Raw genomic sequence first — 20,747 nt, forward strand, 5'->3', positions numbered from 1 at the left:
CAACCTTTGCCCAGCTGATTATCTGTTCAGAACTAGTTAGACATTACAGTAATCTCTGCTTCCACACAGAGCTTCCCCTCAGTACTCGGCTTAGTTAAATTAGATATTAACAGAGGCCAGAGTCTATATTTGTGGTTTCTACACTCTTGTAAGTTATCGCCGCTACACTTGTATATAAACTTTTCTAAAAGAAAAAGGCCTCAGTATGATCAGAAATCATATGTAAAGTTGTGAGAATACTATGAATTCATATGCCACCGCAGCAGGTCAAAGGACGTCAGCTGAGTAGACGTGCCTTCAGTTTGGCCCAGGACGCATTGAAATCTCACAGTTTCATGTGGACGACACGGGCTTTACTATCCATTCTGACGGGAACAGCCCTTTAAAAGCACTGTCGCCCAACGTGGGGCTCGAACCCACGACCCTGAGATTAAGAGTCTCATGCTCTACCGACTGAGCTAGCCGGGCATTCTACTACATATATATATCACAAAAAAACTGAAAATACTGCTAACAAGACACCTCAATCATTATGATTGGCATGTTTTTCTTAACTAGAAGACCACTCATAATTTTGGCCGGAGGTTATAGGCATGATGAACAAAACATAACAGATCAAGCTGTTTCAGGACGATTCGAAAATATGTGACTTCAGTTAAAATGCGCATTTCATGCTTTTTCCTTTCCTTTAACATGAGTCCAATGCCAATGTGTTTGTGTGTGTCATTGACACAGATATGGGAACATAGGCACATGATGTACCAGAGAAAAACTCTTCTGACAAATGCGTCTGAACAGGTTCACTAGGGGAGTTGTCAGTACCAGACATGTGCTTATCCCTCTTCTTAAAACTAACCACGCCCAACGTGGGGCTCGAACCCACGACCCTGAGATTAAGAGTCTCATGCTCTACCGACTGAGCTAGCCGGGCATGTTATATAATAAAAAACATCACGTCCAAAAACGAGACAGTGCAAGACCCCTTCATCATTTCATCAGAAAGATTAGCCTGTTGTTTAAATTCATGATTCTAATTCTATGAAATATGTGTTTCATCATATGTGACGCACACGTTCCAGAATCAGATGAAACACATACCGTTTGATTGGTGCGCGCGAAACCTCTAGAATCTTTTAATCAGATGTATCCTTGTGTCAGAGGTCACTTCCAGCTCCTGTTCAGACCGTGTATTAACATCCGTCTGAGTCTGAGTGATCCCATCACAAGTGGACAGCTCACAGGGCAACGCCACAACACATGAGAACAATCAAAGTCAGCACCGCGGACAGCTCCCAAAAACGCCGCGATCGGACAAAAGATCCGGACCTTAAATACGAAATGACAGAGAATGTCACAGGTGGAGAAGGAGAAGCTTGAGCTCGAGAAGCTGAAGACATTCAGCTTTTAAAACGAAGGACGAGCTGCACAGTCGAAAGTTATTCAAGTGGATGTTTCTCTGAGCCGTCCTTCCTCACACCCTGCCGTGTCTGGGGTTTCGCTTTTTGTCCCAGCTTTTTCCTGAAGGAAGACGCTTAAGCTGTATTGCCACTTGTGTTCGCTGTAAAGTTCGTGAAGCCCTACATGATAATACATATACAGCTTCTTTTGGCTCTTTCCAGACAATATCAGATGGATGAAATCTGCACATAAAACCACTGTCAGGAGTGGGATTTGAACCCACGCCTCCATTCGGAGACCAGAAGTCCCTTTTGTTCCGGAAGGAGTAAACCCTTGAGTCTGGCGCCTTAGACCACTCGGCCACCCTGACAACTGGACACACTGGACACACCAACGTCAGACTGGACTTTACAAAGACTGCCTTAAACCATCGTCTTCTGCTGGAGTTTTTTTACTTGCCAGTATTGGACAGATGGACATCTATTGATCTATCTATCTATCGATCTATCTATCTATCTGTCTGTCTGTCTCTCTGTCTATCTGTCTATGTATCCAATAGAAGAAAGGATGGTGATGCGACAAAGAATGACTTGGACAGATGGACGGGTGAACGGACAGATAACCGAAGGATGGATGGACGGACGATGGGGGGGTGTTTGACGTCTTTGATCCTCCCAGCAGAAATAATCAACAAAGCCCTGGAGCAGGCCAGCTAGACCTAAATGAGTGTGTGTGTGTATGTGCGCTGTGGGGTTTTCTGGCAAAATGCCAGCACCAGCTCCCCAGGAGAGAGATCAAACACTGTGTTTTCCCTCCCTCTCTCTCTCTCTGTCTCTATCTAGCTCTCCCGCTCATATTTCTCACACTCCTTCTTCCTCCTCCATCGTTCTCTCGCTCTCTTCAAAACACTCGTTATTGCCTTTCCTGATTTCTTTTGACATTCTCCCTCTTTTTTTTTTTACCTGAGGGCAGAGACCAGGATGAGAATAGTTTCTTCTGCAAAACAGAAATAAAAGGCAAGAAAGAGAGATGAAAAGAGCTGAGGAATGGAAAAAAATTGAAATTGCTAGTTGAACTGGTGTTTTTTACACACACACACACACACACACACACACACACACACACACACACACACACACACACAAAACCTGCCTGAACAATTGGTCCCATGACAACCTGGCAACCAAGAGGGATTTGAAACATAGGTCAGTCAAGGTTTTTGTGTGTGTGTGTGTGTGTGTATTTGTGTGTGTGACTGTTCAGACTGTTGTTGTTTACCTGTAAGACAGACAAACCTCATCCAAACAACACTTGAATTTCAGAAACACAGTTCAGATTGAATTAGCCCATTGGAAAATACACTGAACCTCTGCTGTTTCAAATCAAAAGCTCCTCTGTGAACGCTCTCTCTTATCTTTGACATTTCAAAATAAAGCACAAATCAAATCTAAGGTTTTTATCACTGGTTCACTGTCTGGTCAAGCAGTTATGTTCTAATTGAGACGATGGTCATCGTCTCATGATATGACGATATGTTCGCAGTGACCCTTTGACTTTCCGGCCCCGCTTGAAGTTCACAAGTTCATTTTTCAAAGCTCAATCTGTCGCTGGGCAGAACGTCGAACCTCTTCCCACCTTAATCCCACACAGAGACACACAGGTGTTGCGTTTCCCATCATGCAACTCAGTGTTGTCCCTTCATCAGTCGTTCTGCAGAACAGCATCAGCTAAATGTCAAAAATGTAACAGTGGAGATGTTATTTTCCCATAGAGACTCGCTGCTGCTTGTCATTTCAGAGACTCCTTCACAACTCTACCACTTCTCCACAGCCCGTCTTTATTTCCTCTTCCTCTTTCTGAGCTCCATGCAAAAAGGCAACTCACTCCCCTTCCCACAATCCCAATCAGTCCCTTTCTGACCCCTGTCCTTCTTTTCCTTCCTTCTCCCTTTCTGTCTTTCTTGTTGCCTCTTTAGCTCCGTCATTCTGTCCTCGCCTCCTCCGCATCCCCTCATCATCCTCATCTCTCTCTCTTTCTCACCCCACCATCTTTTTTTCCTTCCGTCCAGCCTCTCGTCTTCCCTCCCTCTCTGTCGTGTTTTTGTCTCCGTCTCTCTCCCTCTCTCTCTATCCAGCAGTAGTCATTCTACTTATAGCCTCGCCATAAATCAACCTGTCATTCTCCGTCATGCTCGCTGGATCTCACTGGGGCTCACACACGCACGCACACACGCACACGCACACACAAATGATGAGGGATAGCAACGTGAGCCCACACATATACAAGCTAAAACACAAGCACAGACACACAAATACAGACAAGTATGAAGACTCAAAGACACATGCCCAAACAGATGCTAAACACACACACACACACACACACACACACACACACGCACACACACACACAGTGCAGAACAAGTGTATTGATTGTACTGATAAGACCGATGAAACACACCAGTAACACACATAAACACCCATGCAAACACAAAAACACAATTCTTTAAATTCTGTAATACAATCTAAGGACACTCGGAATTGATTGAGTGGGAGGAAGAACAGAGATGTAGGCAAAGATAACAGAGACATGTCCACCTGTCCTTGATACCACACACACACACACACACACACACACACACACACACACACACACACACACACACACACACACACACACACACACAGCAGCTGAAATAACGTCCCCAGTCTGACCGTCTTCTTAGATTCACCTCCTCTTCTCGCTCTGTCTGCTCTGTCTTTACATTTTCTCTCTCAGCCTTGTCTCTTACGTGCAAAACGATAAATGGCGATAAACGATAAATTATTTTTACTTGGTGACAATACAATCTAATTCATGTTACAGTAATCAGCCTCTAGATGGTAACCAACACGCGGGACACATGGTGTCAACCTCACTCTCTGGAGTCAAATCATCCACCCAAACCTTCTCTCTATGACAAGTGAATAATATGGAAGTCACACTTCCTGTGTTGGGAAAAAAATGATTCCAACGATTGCAATATTTCAGGCACAAATGTCATACAATTCCACCAATGCCAGTTCCTCCATATCGTATTTGGCAAAGGAAATCAGCAGCATATACAGTGAATGTACTGTGCAGGAGAAAGGGTTAGTTTTTCCACATGTGCCTCTTTTTGCTATTCATGTCTTCTTTACTCTTCTCTTTTCACACTGACCAACATCTCATCTCCCTCCTCCTTTCACCTCGTACACCTCTTCCTCCTCCCGCTCTTCTCCCAGCTCTCCATGACCAATGCAAGAGCCCCATAAAGACCCTTAGGAGACAGAAGATTTCATGGGGCTTTGTGTTTGTTTGAGTATCCGTGTATGTGTGTGTGTGTGTGTGTATGCGTGGGTGGGTGTGTGTGTGTGTGTGTGTGTGTGTGTGTGTGTGAGTGAGTGGAAGACAGCACATGTGGCATGCAAGGTCACGTAATCCCGCGGCCTCCAGATACTGTTATTGACACACACACACACACACACGGCACTCTATGACCTGCGCTGCCCTTGCACACACAGAGAGAACATGAACACGCTCGCACACACAGATGTCCTGGTATAACCCACAATGCCCTCAGTGTTATACAAACAGTGAGACAGATACTTTCTGGATTCAACTTCTCTTCACTGTTGTTCTTTGTGCCTTTCCCAGCATCGGCCTGGTGATAGTCTATATTTTTCTGCACATGATCCTATGAAACAGTCATACTGCGCCACAGAGCATCACTGTTGCCCCCCAAACACATTCGAAACAGATGAATGAGCCTCACTGTCGCACTGACATACAGTGATTTTTTAATACAATAGAATGTAGTAGCTGTTTCTGCCACCAAGAGAAGCAGGTGAGGAAATCTGAGCTGAGTCTGCGGGACTCCCAGTGTGACACAGCTACTTAGCTACACACACACACACAAAAACTAAAGAGGTGAAAAGAAGATACCTCCTCCTTAAATCAGCTTCTGTGACATCTGAAAAACACGGTGGTGGGATAGGTACAGAAATTCCCACCCAATACCAAACACCGAATGAGTCAACCAGAGCCAACTGTGACTGGCTGAATGAAGCGAGTGAAACCCAACAATAATTCAGTCTTTTTATCAAGCTATTTACTCCCGTTTGAGTAACGTTCGCCACAACCTACAGTGGCCAGCTGTTTTAAGAATTTACTGACGCTTGTTTTGTTTGAAGTCAAACTTTATATTTGTGAGACATGGTTTAAGATTCATGGGCTGGTTGGCGACTGCCACAGACTGGAAAGTGGAGACGCACTATCACACAGTTGGTTTGGTCTTCTTTGATGGGGTTTGTGTGGCTAAAAGAATAAATAGAATAATACCAGCATTTCAGTGGAGTACAAAAGAAAAAAAAAATGCACACAGATATAGATTGCCAAGGTCACACTTCAGACATTCAGCCTGTATCTTTTACAAGTCCTCCTCTTTCTCTCTGCGCTCCACTGCTCTCCTCTTCCTCCTCCCTCCCATCCCTCGCCGCTGTCTAACACACACACACACACACACACACACACACACACACACACACACACACACACACAAACACACACACACACACACACACACACACACACACACACACACACACACACACACACACACACACACACACACGGTCTCCCCAGAGATGTGTCCGTTGCTCTGACCTCTCTCTCTCTTGGGAGAGCTGGCTGTCTGCCCAGCTCTCTCTTTTTCTCTCTTGGCCTCACACTTTCTCCCTTTTTCCCCTCTCTGTGTCTTTCTTCTTCTTCTCTCTGTATCTCTCTATCTATTGATCTATTTCTCTAATCTCCTTTTGTCTCCCTCCTCTCTTACCCTCTCCTTGGTTTCATGTCTCCCCTGCTCTTGCATCCTCTTATCTCTTTATCATATCTCCACTCAATTCCCCACCTCTCCTCATCCTCCCTCTCCTCACATGTCTTTTAATCATTCTCCTTCCCCCTCTTTTCCACCCACACCCCATTTCCCGCTTTTCCCCTTCCCTTTTTAAATATTTCTTTCTTTCTTCTAGACTTTCAGGGTGCTTGTGCTGCCGCAGGGATCTGTCTGGAGCTCCTTGCCCAGTTCATGCTGCCTCTCTCCAGGCACAGCGCCCACAGAGGGTGTGTGTGTGTGTGTGTGTGTGTGTGTGTGTGTGTGTGTGTGTGTGTGTGTGTGTGTCTGTATTCAGTGATGGGGAAAGGAGGAAAGAGAAATAAGAAACAATGGAGAAGAATAGATTTCTGTTGAGTCACACTTTGCTGGCCGGACTGTTACTGTTGCTACAGCAGCACTAGTGTGTGCGGTTTTTTTTTGTTCCTGCAAACAATGTGCATACAATACAGTCTATTAGAACTTATAGGGCTTGTAATGAGCTTTGACTGTTGTCATTGTTGGTGAAGATAAAGGCTGCAACAAATGATAAGATCCTCTATCAATTAATCAGCTGATTTATCATTTGCTATGTCATCAAATAAATAAACCAGAGTTATCCTGTAAAATTCCATAATTATCATTCCTGGTGTTAGCACAACAGCTTCTGTGTGTGGAACATGTGACTACACTGAGGCCTACACTGAATATAGCTCTGCACACACACACACACACACACACACACACACACACACACAGAGTGACAGAGAGAGCATCACAACTGTACCCAGCTGCATGCGGAGAACAACTATTCCCCTGCTGGTCACTAATGGTACAGGCCTGCTGGAGAGGAATCAAATGGCCTGCAACCAACCACGCATAATGGCAGAGGGGAGGGTGGAGAGGGGCAGTGGTCAGATGGAAGGGAGGGAGGGAGGGGTAAGGAAAGTGAGATAAAGGAGGGGTGGAAGAAAGATGGCCCTGCCTCCTGAAATTAATTCAGTGAAAGCAGCTAAAACAAAAAGAGTCTTCACAGGATAAAGGACGAGCGGGGGAGAATTCACACCAGTGTTTCAAATGTCTCCTGTAGCTGCCATGTCTCGATTTATCTCCTCACCCTCTTCTCCTAACGTTCCCTCTCCTTCAGTTTCCCCCTCTCTATCTTTCTGTTTGACTCACTCTGCACCACGTCCATCCCTCCATCTCCCCCTCTGACCTCTCACCCCTGTCCTTCTCTGCTCTCGTCTCTCTCCTCCTCTCTCCCTTTCAGTATGTCAGTGGTGAGTGTCAGTGATGTAGCGCCATCTGTCTGTGTCCACGGTTATTGCAGCAGCACATTTCAAAACTTCAAACTGTCTGAACCAAAGAAAATACAACTTTTGAGAACTAACAATTGAATTCCCGGCTACAAGAAGAAAGCCTGGAAGATGAAGCTAAGAAGACTTTTTTTTATGTGTGTTTAATGTGTGTGTCTTGTAAACCCCTGTGAAAGGGCCACAGGTTTGCCATAGCAAAAGGAAAACACATAAATTAACAACAAACAAACAAAAAAACAAGAATTAAAAGAAATAAAGGATGAGTAGCACTTTGATTATTGTAATCCGCCAAAATGACATACATTTCCATATTGTAAAAAATGAAAATTGTACCAGTTTTAATGCAATGTGTCCACAAGGACCTTCATTATGTCAGAATTAGTAGAAACAATAATCTAGGAAGATAGGGTGAATAAGTACCTTTTTGATTTATATAAATACAAATCAGAACATTTTCAACAATGCATTTGAATGAAACACACACACACACACACACACGCACGCACACACACGGTCCTGTTGTCCATGACGTCCATGAGGTCCACTGACACACGTGTTCCAGTGGCCGCATGCAGACAGAACGTCCTGGCACCAAATGCCGGCGAGACCAGATCCCCGTGCATTTATTGGACGTAACGAATAACACAAGTCTGATCTCGATTCAGGCGGCGTGCACGTTTGACAGACGACGCAGCAGCTCAGCAGTGGCAGACGCTGGTGTGAAATATATGCTGCTGCATGTGTTAAAATATGCAGGATGAAATCCAGGAGATACGGCGAGGCACAAGTGTTTTTAACTCTTCTCTGTCCAAACATTTGCAGAGAGTATACGCTGTTAGAGCAGCAGAGGCTCAGATTGGAGATCACTGTTGGTTCACTGTGGAGATTTTCAGTCCCCGTCTCAGATTAAGATTTTGTTCTGTCCCTCATTAATCCAAACACAGAGATTCAGGCGCTTTATGAAAAGGAGTATTCTCATTTGTGGCTCAGCGTGTTTCCAAATGCTCTCTGTTGTTGAAACAGTACTGGACTATGCAGCAACAACAACAGCAACCTGCTATTCAGAGGAAAATGTCAATATAAGATCTGCAAACCAAGGATCTTGTCCAAAGCAAACAGTTTTATTTCATTTTTTATTCCAGTACTACAAGCTTGTGGCACTGTTGGCACACAGAGAACGCACAGCTGGGCAGAGGATTTTTCGAGCCTTGTAATAAAATATGAACATTTTGGCATAAAAGTCAGCATAAGAAAGAAATAACTACTCGAGTATAATAATGTGTTTAGGGACATTGTGTAGTCTGAAATATGGACTCCTCGAGGGTTACCATGGCAATCAAAGGTCAATTTGTCCAGATTTATTCTGGATTTAATGTTTTTTTCCAATGCCTTTTTCAGACTGGTAATATTTGACTTTAATTGTATAGATTTACTTCACTTGAATGAAGTTCTCATGATGACATGGTACAAGAAGGCAGCAACTATAGGATTTTCAAGGTACATTGGGGAAGGATGTTGGGTTTGTCGCCAGTGTAACTACAAAGTACAGCCGTCTCTCCTTTTCCAAAAGTAGATTAATATTTAATGCCTATTGTCTATTCATGATATAAGAAAGACGCTTTCATTTTAGGTTTGAGCAATGGTTTTGGTCAGCAATTTATTTAACTGCAGCTTGTGGACAGTATAAAGTAGCTCGGTGTCACAAAAACCCAAATAAACTGGACGGACAGAGAGTAAAGTCGTCTCCTTGTTATCCAAAAAGCTCATCTGGCAAAGAGTCAGTGTCGCCTTTTAACGCAATGCAGTGATGCAGTGCTCTGGTCCTTTCAGTCTAGTCTACAGTCGACGGCAGCTTTAGTCAGTGCACTTCCTAATAAATCATTTCAGCCAATCAGAGATGAATGGGTTTTGAAAAACAAAAAAATGTGTGCGTGTGGGCGGGTGTGTGTTTGTGTGTAAATCAATGTTGTCTGCTACCTCTCTGTTTTTTTTCCTCCAGACAAGGACTAATGCTTTGTCGATCCTTCGAGATGTGGGATAAAGAGAAGGGAGAATGGAAAATGGAAAAAGACAGAGAATTGACGAGGATGGAAAAGGACAAAGGGAGAAAGAGGTGAAGGGGAAGCGAAAGGATGTCCAAGAGTGAGAAAGAGACAAAGACAGGACTGGTGATAGAATGACGGGGAAAAAAACTGTGAGAACAGGAACTAGAGAAGAGTGGTGAGCTTGGAATCAGAAACAAGATAGTGGGAATAGATTTAATTCGATCCTCTCTGTCCCTCTTTCTCGTCTGTGTGTGTGTGTGTGTGTGTGTGTGTGTGTGTATGCGTGTGCTGACCGATTGGGTATTGCTTCAGTTTGGAAATTGGCTACAGAAAATACACTCAGTAATTATCTAGAAAGAGCACCTGGGCACTGGGAATCTCGTTATATTATAACCACCTCCTCCAACACACACACACACACACACACACACACACACACACACACACGCACACACACGCCAGAGAAAAAAGGCAAGGGACAAATCTGATGGGAAAAGAAAATGGTTGAGGAAAGACGAGAAACAAAAAATGACAAGAAAAAAAATTCTAAAATTCAAAAACACCAAAGCTGCTGGGACACAGAGAGTGAGGTGGCTTTCTTGTTGTGAATGTGTTTGCTTAAAACTCACTAACACTTACATGATCATAATATAATACCTTGGGTTGTATGACTCACAAACACGTCAAATTCAGAGACAGTGAAAGATTATTTGGAAATTTTCTGTCCCCGTCAATTTGTAAATATCTCCCACCAGTAAATCAGCAGCAGTGATCATAAACCATGATGCCATAAATATGAAGTTATGTAGAACTCAGTTTTTTCGTATATCTTGTTTTGATTTGTCTCTGATCTGTTGTAGTAGCAGACAACGACCAGTAAGAGGCAGCGTTTCCTCTCATCTGACTGACTGAACGTTGTCTGTCACTCTTTTTTATTACCTTCACTCTTTCTTTCTCTGCATCTGGACTTCTGCTTTCTACCCCCCTCTCTTTCAACTAGCTCCCTCTCAATCCTCTAAACACAAACACGCACACGCACACACGCACACACACACACACACACACACACACACACACATGCGCTTAGCAACACGCACACACACGCACACACACACGCGCACACACACACACACGCACAAACACACTATCGACTGTTTTTGCAATGGACATGCTCAACCTGCAGAATACGTACAGCTTTCATTGCATATGTGTGTGTGTGTGTGTGTGTGTAAGACCACCCATTTGACAGCTTCACTCATTGGTGTGTTTTGACTCTCTGACAGTGACATGGTGAAATGATTTGCGGCGGGACGGTGCAGGACACACAGTCAACAATGCCCTATCGAGTCATCTAAGGTCATTCGGAAAAAACAGTAAGAACATGTCACACTAGCACCTTGATGATAAACAATACTTCCAGATAAAATTAAACTGAGCCACAGTTACTGTTACACAACACGTGGGTTGTCAGCTCTATGTAGAAACAACACAACAGATTCCTCCGGTCCCAGAAAAACCATGGCTACATATACTAACATAGCACTGCACACACGGCATGACTCACTCATGAGGTTGAGTCAGTATGAACGAGCCGTCATGTGGTATTCACACCCTAAGAATTTTCTGAAACCTCCAAATTCACGAGATGTGACAGGTAAGAAAACAACAACTCCCTATGAATAGGAAGACTTTTCTAGCAGAACTGCCTCTCTGAAATGGAATTGACAGTAAACCATCGCATCATCGGGAACTTGTCCCTGCAGGAGAGTGAATAACCTTGAGGCGTCCACAAACATGATGCATTTATGGGACAAACAGCCCGGCTAGCTCAGTCGGTAGAGCATGAGACTCTTAATCTCAGGGTTGTGGGTTCGAGCCCCACATTGGGGGGGGCTATTATGAAGATGGAAGATGGTTATTAAAGGAGTTATCAAGCTACCCTAAAGCTCAAATTCATTTCTGACAAGACAATCCCTCTAAGAATGTGATCACTATGCTGCCTAAACTACCCATTACCAAGATCTTTGCAACGCATCTATTAATTTATGATTAGTCTGTGTGTGACACATGGGAAATGCCACAAAGCCTGACTTGCCCAGTCAGAGCGTGAGATTCTTAATCTCAAGGTCGTGGTTTTGAGCCTCACGTTGGGCCGTAGTGGTTTTACGAGAATGGAAGTCAGTTCATTTCAGAGAAAAGCTAAAAACAGAAATCATACTTTCAACAAAACAACAACCCCGACCCTGGTTCAGTTTGATCCAGACCAAGACCAACACCAACTTTTGGTTGGACCAAATGTTGGTCCTTTGGTCTGCATCGGGGGCCAAGGCACCTTTCACAATGCTATTTTGGTTCAGAACAAACAGAAAGGTCCACAGGTCCAGACCAAAAAAGGCAGGTGTGAAAGCACCCGAGGTCTCTGACGACTGACTGACGGCATGTTTTCAGGTCTCTTATATAGAAATACCTCAGCTGAGTCAGTAAAGTCTTATAGTTCAGTGAGTTTCATATCCGTATATTGAGTGTGACATTCCCTTTTATAATATATGTTGGATTAATTAAAAACAGCAACAAATACCCCAAATAAAAACTTAACTTGGTCATGTTACATTTGAGTAAATAATGGAAAATGTCTCGATCTGATAGAGATGGATAAAGTAAAAAGAGAGACAGAGAGAGGTTTTGTACAGCCTACACTGGATGTGTGTGTGTGTGTGTGTGTGTGTGTGTGTGTGTGTGTGTGTGTGTGTCTCAGAGTGCAGTGCAGGTGTGCTGTTGATAGTTTTATCAATGCTGGATCAGGGCTACTGAGAGGACCAGAAGGACGGGAGGAGAGGAACGGGGAGAGCAGGTCGCCATAGAAGAAAGAAACAGCAGATCAAAAAGATATGATGAAGTAATGTTGGGTGAACAGATGCATTTTGATTAGAGATTTGAACAGTCCAATAGAATCCAGCTGACGGACGTGAGGTGGCAGAGGAGTCGTGGTGCAGAGCTGACAGAAGAATTTAATTAAAGTATATGTATTTGTAGAGATGCTTTTAAATTGCAATTAAAATGGGAAAACTAAATAGTTGTTATTGCTTTTGTAGACTGGATTTCAAGTAACACCAACAGGGATTGGTAACAGCAGCTGCTCTGGTCTGATGCTGTGTGTCTTGTGGCCTCTTGGTCTGCGACTGTCCCCAGATACCAACCGCCGGATTTATAAAGCAGGTTCAGGGTCTATAAAGTGTCCAATAAACCACGTTGACTATTAGTGTGGGACACTGTGAGCACACACAGCTACTGACCGCTACCACTGACCATACACACACACACACACACACACACACACACACACACACACACACACACACACACACACACACACACACACACACACAGACGAGCAGGGACGGTCGCATACTTACTGGTCAGGCCCATTTTGTGGACTGCTGGAGTCGGGACCTCTGCCAAACTCTAACCCCATGTCACCCCACCCTGCCGCCCCAATGACATCACTGCATAGCCCTGAACCACCAGCCCAGAAAGACCTTAACACACACACACGCACGCACGCACGTACGCACACACGGGCGTCAAGAATACAGACACCATATCTAACACCCAGGGGGTCACATTTTGAGGGCACACACATGCAGAAATACATAGTAATTTTGGATACCTTTGCAAATTCATTTTCAACCAGTTGATTAATCGACTGATGGTTTCAGCTCCATGTGCAACGACTGTCGTGGAATCTAATTCAGCTCCTTCATGCAGAGCTGATTGACTAAATGGACGCGGGCACACGCACACACCCACACTGTCATACACTGCTCTGGGAGGAATTCCCAGGATTCAAGTCAACCAATCAGACATGAGTGTTTAAAATACTGTCTCTTCAACTGGAGAGCTGGAGAGGCCATCCACTTCACATCGACCACTGCCTGTGTGTGTGTGTGTGTGTGTGTGTGTGTGTGTGTGTGTGTGTGTATCCAAGTAAGTCATTAGTGCTCCCAGTCGGCTAAAATACACACAATCTAGTTTTGAAGAACCCCCCCCCCCCCCCCACACCCACACACACACACACACACACACACACACACCTCTCAGATAGTTGTATTGCACACACACACTTTTACACACATTCACTTCACTGCTGTGTCTCAGTGATGTTAAATTACATTCCCTTATTTCCAAATCCATTGTAACAACACACACACACACACACACACACACACACACACACGCACATATAGTCCTCTTACACTCTTGTCTGTTTGGTTAAAGAAAAGATCTCCTCAGCAGTTTGATGGCAGACTGAGAGAAAAATAACAATGAGGAAATGTTCAGAATATAGATAAATAAAACTTACTTCATCTGGGATATTTCATTCATCTATGTCAACTTTCCAAGCACTCAGTGAGGTATCCGTTAACAAAGGCATTCTTGGGTCCGTCTAATGGCCTTTGAAAGTGAGTAACGTGACCAAAACAGTTCAACTTTTCAGATGAAGTTAAACTGAGGAAATGTTTTGAGATTTCATGCGGCGAGGGTGAAATGAGAGATGCAAACAGCATCAAGCGAGAAAAAACAAAGTCCAAAACAGTGCGGCGGTGACGAAAAGAGGCAAGTAGACAAAAGTGATGTCATGAATGAAAGAGTGAGAGGGAGGGAAGAGAAAGAACAGAAGTCGACTTGGTCGACAGCGAGGGAGGAGGAGGAGAGATTATCTCTCTCTAATGGCAAACGTGTTGACAGCAACACTTTTCACCACCTCTATCTACACATCTAACATTACCATCTACCCTCACACACGCACACGCACACACACACACACACACTTCCTCTCCTCTTGCAGGGTTTATCAGCGCGGCTGTCAGTCTGCTCCACAGCTCATATGGGTTTTAGACTTTAAAACCTTGAAAAGCGAACCGGAGACGTCACCCACCGCCAGAGACGACCTCCGCAGCCATCGTGCCTGATAATGAATCTGATCTGCTTCCACGTGTGCTGACAGACAGAGAAACTCACTTTCCTCTGCTGTGTCTAGAAGAGCTACGTGCGCTCAAACTTAAACTTAAAGTTTTGCTCTGCCACAATTTCTTACACATAATTAGTGAAGGGGATCTTGAGTATTTGTGTGTGTGAGCTGGGGTCAGGGGTCACCATAAAATCAAAAGTAAACTAACCAGTGACTGAACTGTGAATGTGCAATTGCCAAACGAGAAAACACACGCACATGCACACACACACACACACACACATACGCACACGCACACGCACACACACACTCACACACACACACACGGGCAAAACTCCTACATGAAATCACCATCCCATAAAAGCCAAGAGTAAATACTGTGTGTGTGTGTGCGCGCGCGCGCATACTGTGTATTTTGTTTTGTTCATTACTTACATTAACATTGGTCGATTTACAATCCTTTATTCTTATGGGGAATAAAGTATACTTCAAAAACAAAACACTACAGTTGAGGGGTTTTTTTTTTCCGAGGGAACATTTTCCAAGTTATAACATCATCATAAAAATCTACAGCAACAACTACAACATGTCCTCACTGTACGGTTTAGGACCTTCTTCTTCATGCGGGGCATCTATTGCAGCTGACCTCTCTGACCCCGGTCCCAACAGAAGGCTTGTCACACAGGGCCCACGCCAGTGCATCATCTGGCACATCCCCGGCTTCTGCACCCTCCACTCGTCACCGCGCAGGACCGCTTTTCTGTCCTGGCCTTCATAACACCACAGTCCCCTCGCAGACTCTCCGTGCCAGTGTGACCAGTCAGAGGCCATAGTTGAGATACGAGCGTCTGGAGCGGCTTCTCTCCGCTGACAGAGACATTTGTGCAACATTGCGACCGAAAATAGTCCTGGTCCCCACCGCAAAGCGAGAGGGCTGCCTTCATTCAGACCGATGGAGTTGGCAGAACTCTCTCTCTCACACACACACACACACACACACACACACTGCAGTTGTCATACGCCAACAGTCATGAAATGAGCCCATTCTGTGCTCAGACTGTGACAGCGGAAACATTGTGGGGACTTAAAAAAGAAGAAGAAGAAGAAAAGTCCGAAACCAAGTGGACCAAGAGTGAACCAGCCTCAGACCCACACACACACACACACTCCTCAGACTCTCACAGCAGTGTTCGAGGTCAGCTTCAGGACCCCATGTGGACCAGGAGGGTGGTTCATGTGTGATGACTTCACGATCACAGATGTGTAGAACACTTGCGTGATGAAGATGCAATGGCCTCCTCGGAAAACGTCTTACCTGGTCCGCGGTGCTCGGATCCCGTTGTCCCAAGAAAACCTCGTCCTCCTCCTCCTCCTCCTCCTCTTCTCCTTCCCACCATCCAGGGAGCTCAAGTCCCAAAAGTGTGACTCTCTGTCCGGCTGCTGTGGAAACTACGAGCAGGTCGCTGTTTCCATGCGGGGGCCGGGGGCGCACTCCTGTGACAGGGAGAGACACGCGTCCTTCTTTTGCGAGCGCGACGTCCCCACTTTCACTGCACCTTCAAAGGGGAAAGAGAAGAAGAGGAGAAGAGAGAAGAGAAGAAAAGAAAGTGGACTGGCAGATGTGGTCGCGCAGCCTCCGTGGACCCGTCGGTGCCGAACGGCCGCGCGCGCCTGTGGCGGAGTGTCACGTGTCACGTGTCACGTGTCCTCTCCTGCGCCGCCGCGTCCTCGGCAACAGGTGTCGGAGATGAAGTGAGATCTGTCCCCGGACATCACAAGTTTCCAAACTGCCCAACTAATTACGCACGCAGGGAAAAAGAGGAGGAGGAGGAGGAGGAGGAGGGAGAGGGAGAGGGAGAGGAAGAGGGGCGGGAGGGAGGGCGCAGTCCGGAGCTCTCCGGAGTTTACGCGAACAGAAACGCGAGCGACAAGTTCGAAGCAGAAGAAGGAGAGGAACAGAAGAGCGCAGAAGTTTTCTCTCTGGAGCGACGGACGCCAGCCCACCGGTGAACAGGGAGGGAGAGAGAGGTATCTCCCTCAGAGGGAAAGAAACGTGTGTGCGACTCGACCGCCGCCTCCACCCGGAGACCTGAGGTCCCCGTTGTCCCTGTTGGCCCCCAGGAAGGAGCTCAGTGCTCGGGTCTGGCGAAGCTCCTCTCCGCTGTCCAAAGGCTTTAAGCCTCGAAATGAGACTGTTCATAGACGCACTGAGTTCACCTGTACAGGTGGTAACTGTCGGTCACAGTTAGTCTCCCACCACGTGCTCTCTCTCAGGATGTGTCTTAGTCAGGGTTAGGTGTGTGTGTGGAAAGGAAATCACAGCTTATACACACGCTGGGAGGTTAAACACTTGTCAGCAGTGGGGTTTGAACCCACGCCTCCATCCGGAGACCAGAAGCCCCTTCACCGAGGATGGAGTCGGTCCTTGAGTCTGCCCGACCACCGTAGACCGCTCCCGTTGTTCCTCGCGCTGTCTTACTCAACTAACACTTTATACAGTTCACTGTTGCTCCCTCAGTTAGTTTCTTCGATCCTCTTCCCACCGTGTGTTTTCATGACTTCGCTCAGTCTGCGGGGGCTGAAATCACACTCCTGTTGAAAGGTATAAAGAGACTCTCTGCACAGAAACCCCGGGGTTGAAGCTGGCGACAGGAGGGGGAGCCCGATGCTGGAGAAAGTGAAGGTACCAGCGTGCCAACTTATCGTGCTGTCCCCACAAAGTCACACGGGAGGAGGTCAAACTTCAGTTGTCTCTCACCCAATCTGTTGTGAAGACAGCTGAAGATGCTCCACGGAGAGAAACAGGAGTGGGACTTGAACCAGAAGCCCCTTCACCGAGGAAGGAGTCGGTGCTTGAGTCTGACGCCTCGGACCGCTCGGCCACCATGACAACACAGTCGCGTTTAATCACCAAAAAATATATTTATTTCACCCAGGGCGTCTAAAGATATAAGAACGTTGCATCTCATACCTGACTTGTGTTTGATATTTAGATTAACTGGATTTCCTCTTTGCCACATGACACAAGTCTGCGTGTAAGACCAGATGAAGGTAATCACTTGGTTTAACACGACATGTTGTCCCCAGAACTCACAGTCCATTCACCTGTGCAGACGCCTCCATGCTGCTGTTCACTCAGTTCTCCACCACGTGTTTTTTGTGATTTTGCTCAGTCTGTGGTCTGAAATTAAACTTGTGTTGAAAGGAGACACAGAAACCTGGAGGTTAAAGTTGAGGTCAGGGGCGGGATTTCCACCCACGCCTCCACTCGGAGACCAGAAGTCCCCGCGCGCAGGAAGGAGTCAGTCCTTGCGTCTGGCGCCTCGGACCGCTCGGCCGCCCTGACCGCAGGAGAGGGCATCGCAGTCAGTCTGCAAACAGGAGAGACGCTTTCTCCGAAAGCACTGGGAGTCACAGGAGGAGGAGGAAAAGAAGAAGCGGAAAATGTCACCAGAGCTCGTCGACGTTTGGACTGTCAGTGGCTAACAGCTTATTTTAGGGGCTCCACTCCTCTCACGTCGTTTTTATTTCCCCTCAAAACATTTTCCTACTGCCCCACCCTCCTCCGCTCCCTCACTCGGCCCACTTACAGTTCAGTAATTTATTTACTTTACACACCATTTATTAGGGAAAATGAGGCCAAACCTGTATGCAGAGAGCAGGCCGTGAAAGAAACAAGTTAATGCCTTCAAACCACAACTGAGGTCATTAATTATTTACCCTGAAAACATGTAATATGCCATGAATGTGAGTTGTGAGTGGAGCTGCTGTTTGCTTTGGTCTCGGCCCTCCGCTCTCCTCATCTCTCTGTTTTCTCTCGCTCTCCATCACCCTCTCCGTCTCTTTCTCCTCGCCCACGTGTGATGTGATGTGTGATGATTGGAACCACAATCGTCCCACAGCCGGCGCGAGCCCTCCCCACTTCCTTCTGCAGTCACTCAATTTTTATTTCTCCTCCTGGCTCCTCGTGTGTCTCAGTCGCTCGCATAAACAGTACACACATGGCAAGAGGCCGCGCTGCGTGTGCGTGCACGACTGGCAACACACGTGCTCACAAATGCACGTTATCTCACGGACATCTGTTTGTGTTTGCGCCGTGCACCAGTATCAGTGGGATCTTATCAACGCTATCGGTGCAAAGTGTGTGTTTGTATCTGATCTTGTCTCCTCTCCTACAGCATGTTGTAATGATCCTTGTACTGTAGCCGCTCAGAAATCGACATGACTTTTCCCCCCTAGATGTGAGTGGCTCCCTAATTTCATGTGTGCAGAACATTGTCAGACGACGTTAAAATCTGTGACACGTTGAATATCAAGAGGATTGAGTTTGCAGAGCATTAAGTGACTTCTCCAGCAGCGACCCACTTTGCACTCAAACCTGTGTTGGTAGTATGGAACTGGGACCCGGGTCTCACTGGAATTCATGAAACCGGTTTTAATTCAATCACTCACCCATAAAAACATGATCATGCAGATGACGTAAGTGATTCAGGCGTCAAGTGATGAATCCTTTATTTTGCCAATGAGCAATGTCAAGTTCAAGACACGTAGACAACTATGACGAACACAATGTATATTACACAAATAGACTCTAACACATGTTGTCAGTATATAATTACATGCATCCATCTTGTCCTGAAACTGAGGATTCTTTTTCTCTAAAGAGGTTGAGTTGTTTCCATCTGTATTCTTACTTGTTTTGGTGACGCAGTCCCTGTAATTTGCCCGCAAAAAAACGCGTCCCGGTGCTCAAAAGAACGACACGTGAAAGCTGGACTTACAGGGGACCAGTAGACGTGTGGATGGTGTCGTTTTCCCGATCACCATTGCACTGTACCATCGGGTTTAAAAATCATATTGACAAGTTTAAGCCCAAAAAAAGTCTATTTCCGCTTTAAATCCTGCGTCAGGTTGAAAGAGTTGATTTGGCTGATGGACCGCAGGTGTTCACACACACACACACACACACACACACACACACACACAGAGGATTGAACAGGGATGGGGTGAACGGAGAAGAGAACCCAGGGAGAGAGGGGAGACAGAGATCAACAGTGACAGATCTGATGCCTACTGCTCGCTGGGTTGTGTCTCCAGTCTTTCCTTCCGCTCGCTCACTTTTGCCATCACATAAATCAGGGGCCCATACATGCGTTTCTCCTCCTCCTCTGTCCATACCTCCCGTCTCCCTCCGCCGGCTTTTATTAGGACAGTAGATGGAGAAAGCAGAACCGACTCTCCACACACACTCGCAGGTGCTCGCGCACGCGCAAAGCGTTGCCACATGTGAAGGTAAACGCCGGCACACGTGCTGCGTTTACAGACTGCCGGGGAGTTGGTCCTCCGCGCGTTTGATGTGTGTAATTGTGTGAAAAACAGGACGACCCCACTGACCTGATGATGTTTTCACCGCGGCGTGGAAATTCTTCACAGAGGAGGTCAAAGACGCGGTGAAGGTCAAGGTCGAAGGTCAGTCGAGCCGCGTGGGTCTGCTGAACCCGATTTTCTAGTTGAATGAGTCAAACTCATTTCATCGAGCTGCTGCCATATGCAAAAGGTAAAGATTAAGGAAGTGTGTGTTTCAGGCTCTTTCTATAGTCTCAGCTCCTTTGTAGTTGACCTGCTGCAATCAGCTGTGCAGTCATTGTCCTAAAAAAAACGTTCCTTTATTCTTCGCTGGTGCATCTGAAACCAGTTAACATCATTCATCTGGAATCAAGTTTGAAGTGTCCAAAGCAGAACCGTGACTACTCGAGATACACGGAAAGGCTTTCTATGAAAAAAAAATGAGGTTAGTTAGAGAACATGGATAATAAAGTAACTGTGCTGTTGGAAACAATGCAGTTGTGCAGCAAAATCGAGTGTTGCTGGAGTGTGTGAGCAACAGGGTGAGGTCTTTCAAAATGACACTGGTGGAGATAGAGAAGACCGGGGTCTGGAATAATGTCGCTATTGTGGGCGGACTGGAAAATAAACCACTGGTGACAAGATAAGAGACGGGGTTTAGTTTGCATGTGAAAGAAGAAGATGGATAGAATGAAAAGGGAGGAGGAAGAGGTCAGAAAAGGTGAAGGATCGGTCCATTGAGTTCACACAAACGAACAAAGACCAGTGTGTGAAGATACATTGAACAG

General features: G+C 45.9%; 1 protein-coding gene and 4 non-coding genes across 5 annotated transcripts in view; 1 reads left to right on the forward strand and 4 right to left on the reverse strand.

Moving 5' to 3' along the window:
• The window catches only part of wnt5b (wingless-type MMTV integration site family, member 5b), a 66,411-nt gene extending 49,999 nt beyond the window's left edge, over positions 1 to 16,412 (reverse strand). Inside the window, exon 1 of the mRNA XM_035611990.2 lies at positions 15,929 to 16,412. Coding sequence (XP_035467883.2) covers positions 15,929 to 16,010 — 82 coding nt within the window. The 5' untranslated portion in view covers positions 16,011 to 16,412. The remainder of the gene's footprint in view (positions 1 to 15,928) is intronic.
• trnak-cuu lies at positions 396 to 468 on the reverse strand. The gene has a single exon. It is a non-coding gene; the product is annotated as a tRNA-Lys (tRNA).
• Positions 859 to 931, reverse strand: trnak-cuu. The gene has a single exon. It is a non-coding gene; the product is annotated as a tRNA-Lys (tRNA).
• Positions 1,657 to 1,768, reverse strand: trnal-caa. The gene is made up of 2 exons: positions 1,731 to 1,768; positions 1,657 to 1,702 (listed from the first exon to the last, which is right to left on the reverse strand). It is a non-coding gene; the product is annotated as a tRNA-Leu (tRNA).
• On the forward strand, positions 11,462 to 11,534 carry trnak-cuu. The gene has a single exon. It is a non-coding gene; the product is annotated as a tRNA-Lys (tRNA).
• Positions 16,413 to 20,747: the final 4,335 nt, after the last annotated feature.

The sequence above is a fragment of the Scophthalmus maximus genome, chromosome 12 (genome assembly GCF_022379125.1).
Source record: "Scophthalmus maximus strain ysfricsl-2021 chromosome 12, ASM2237912v1, whole genome shotgun sequence".
NCBI classification, from domain to species: Eukaryota; Metazoa; Chordata; class Actinopteri; order Pleuronectiformes; family Scophthalmidae; genus Scophthalmus; species Scophthalmus maximus.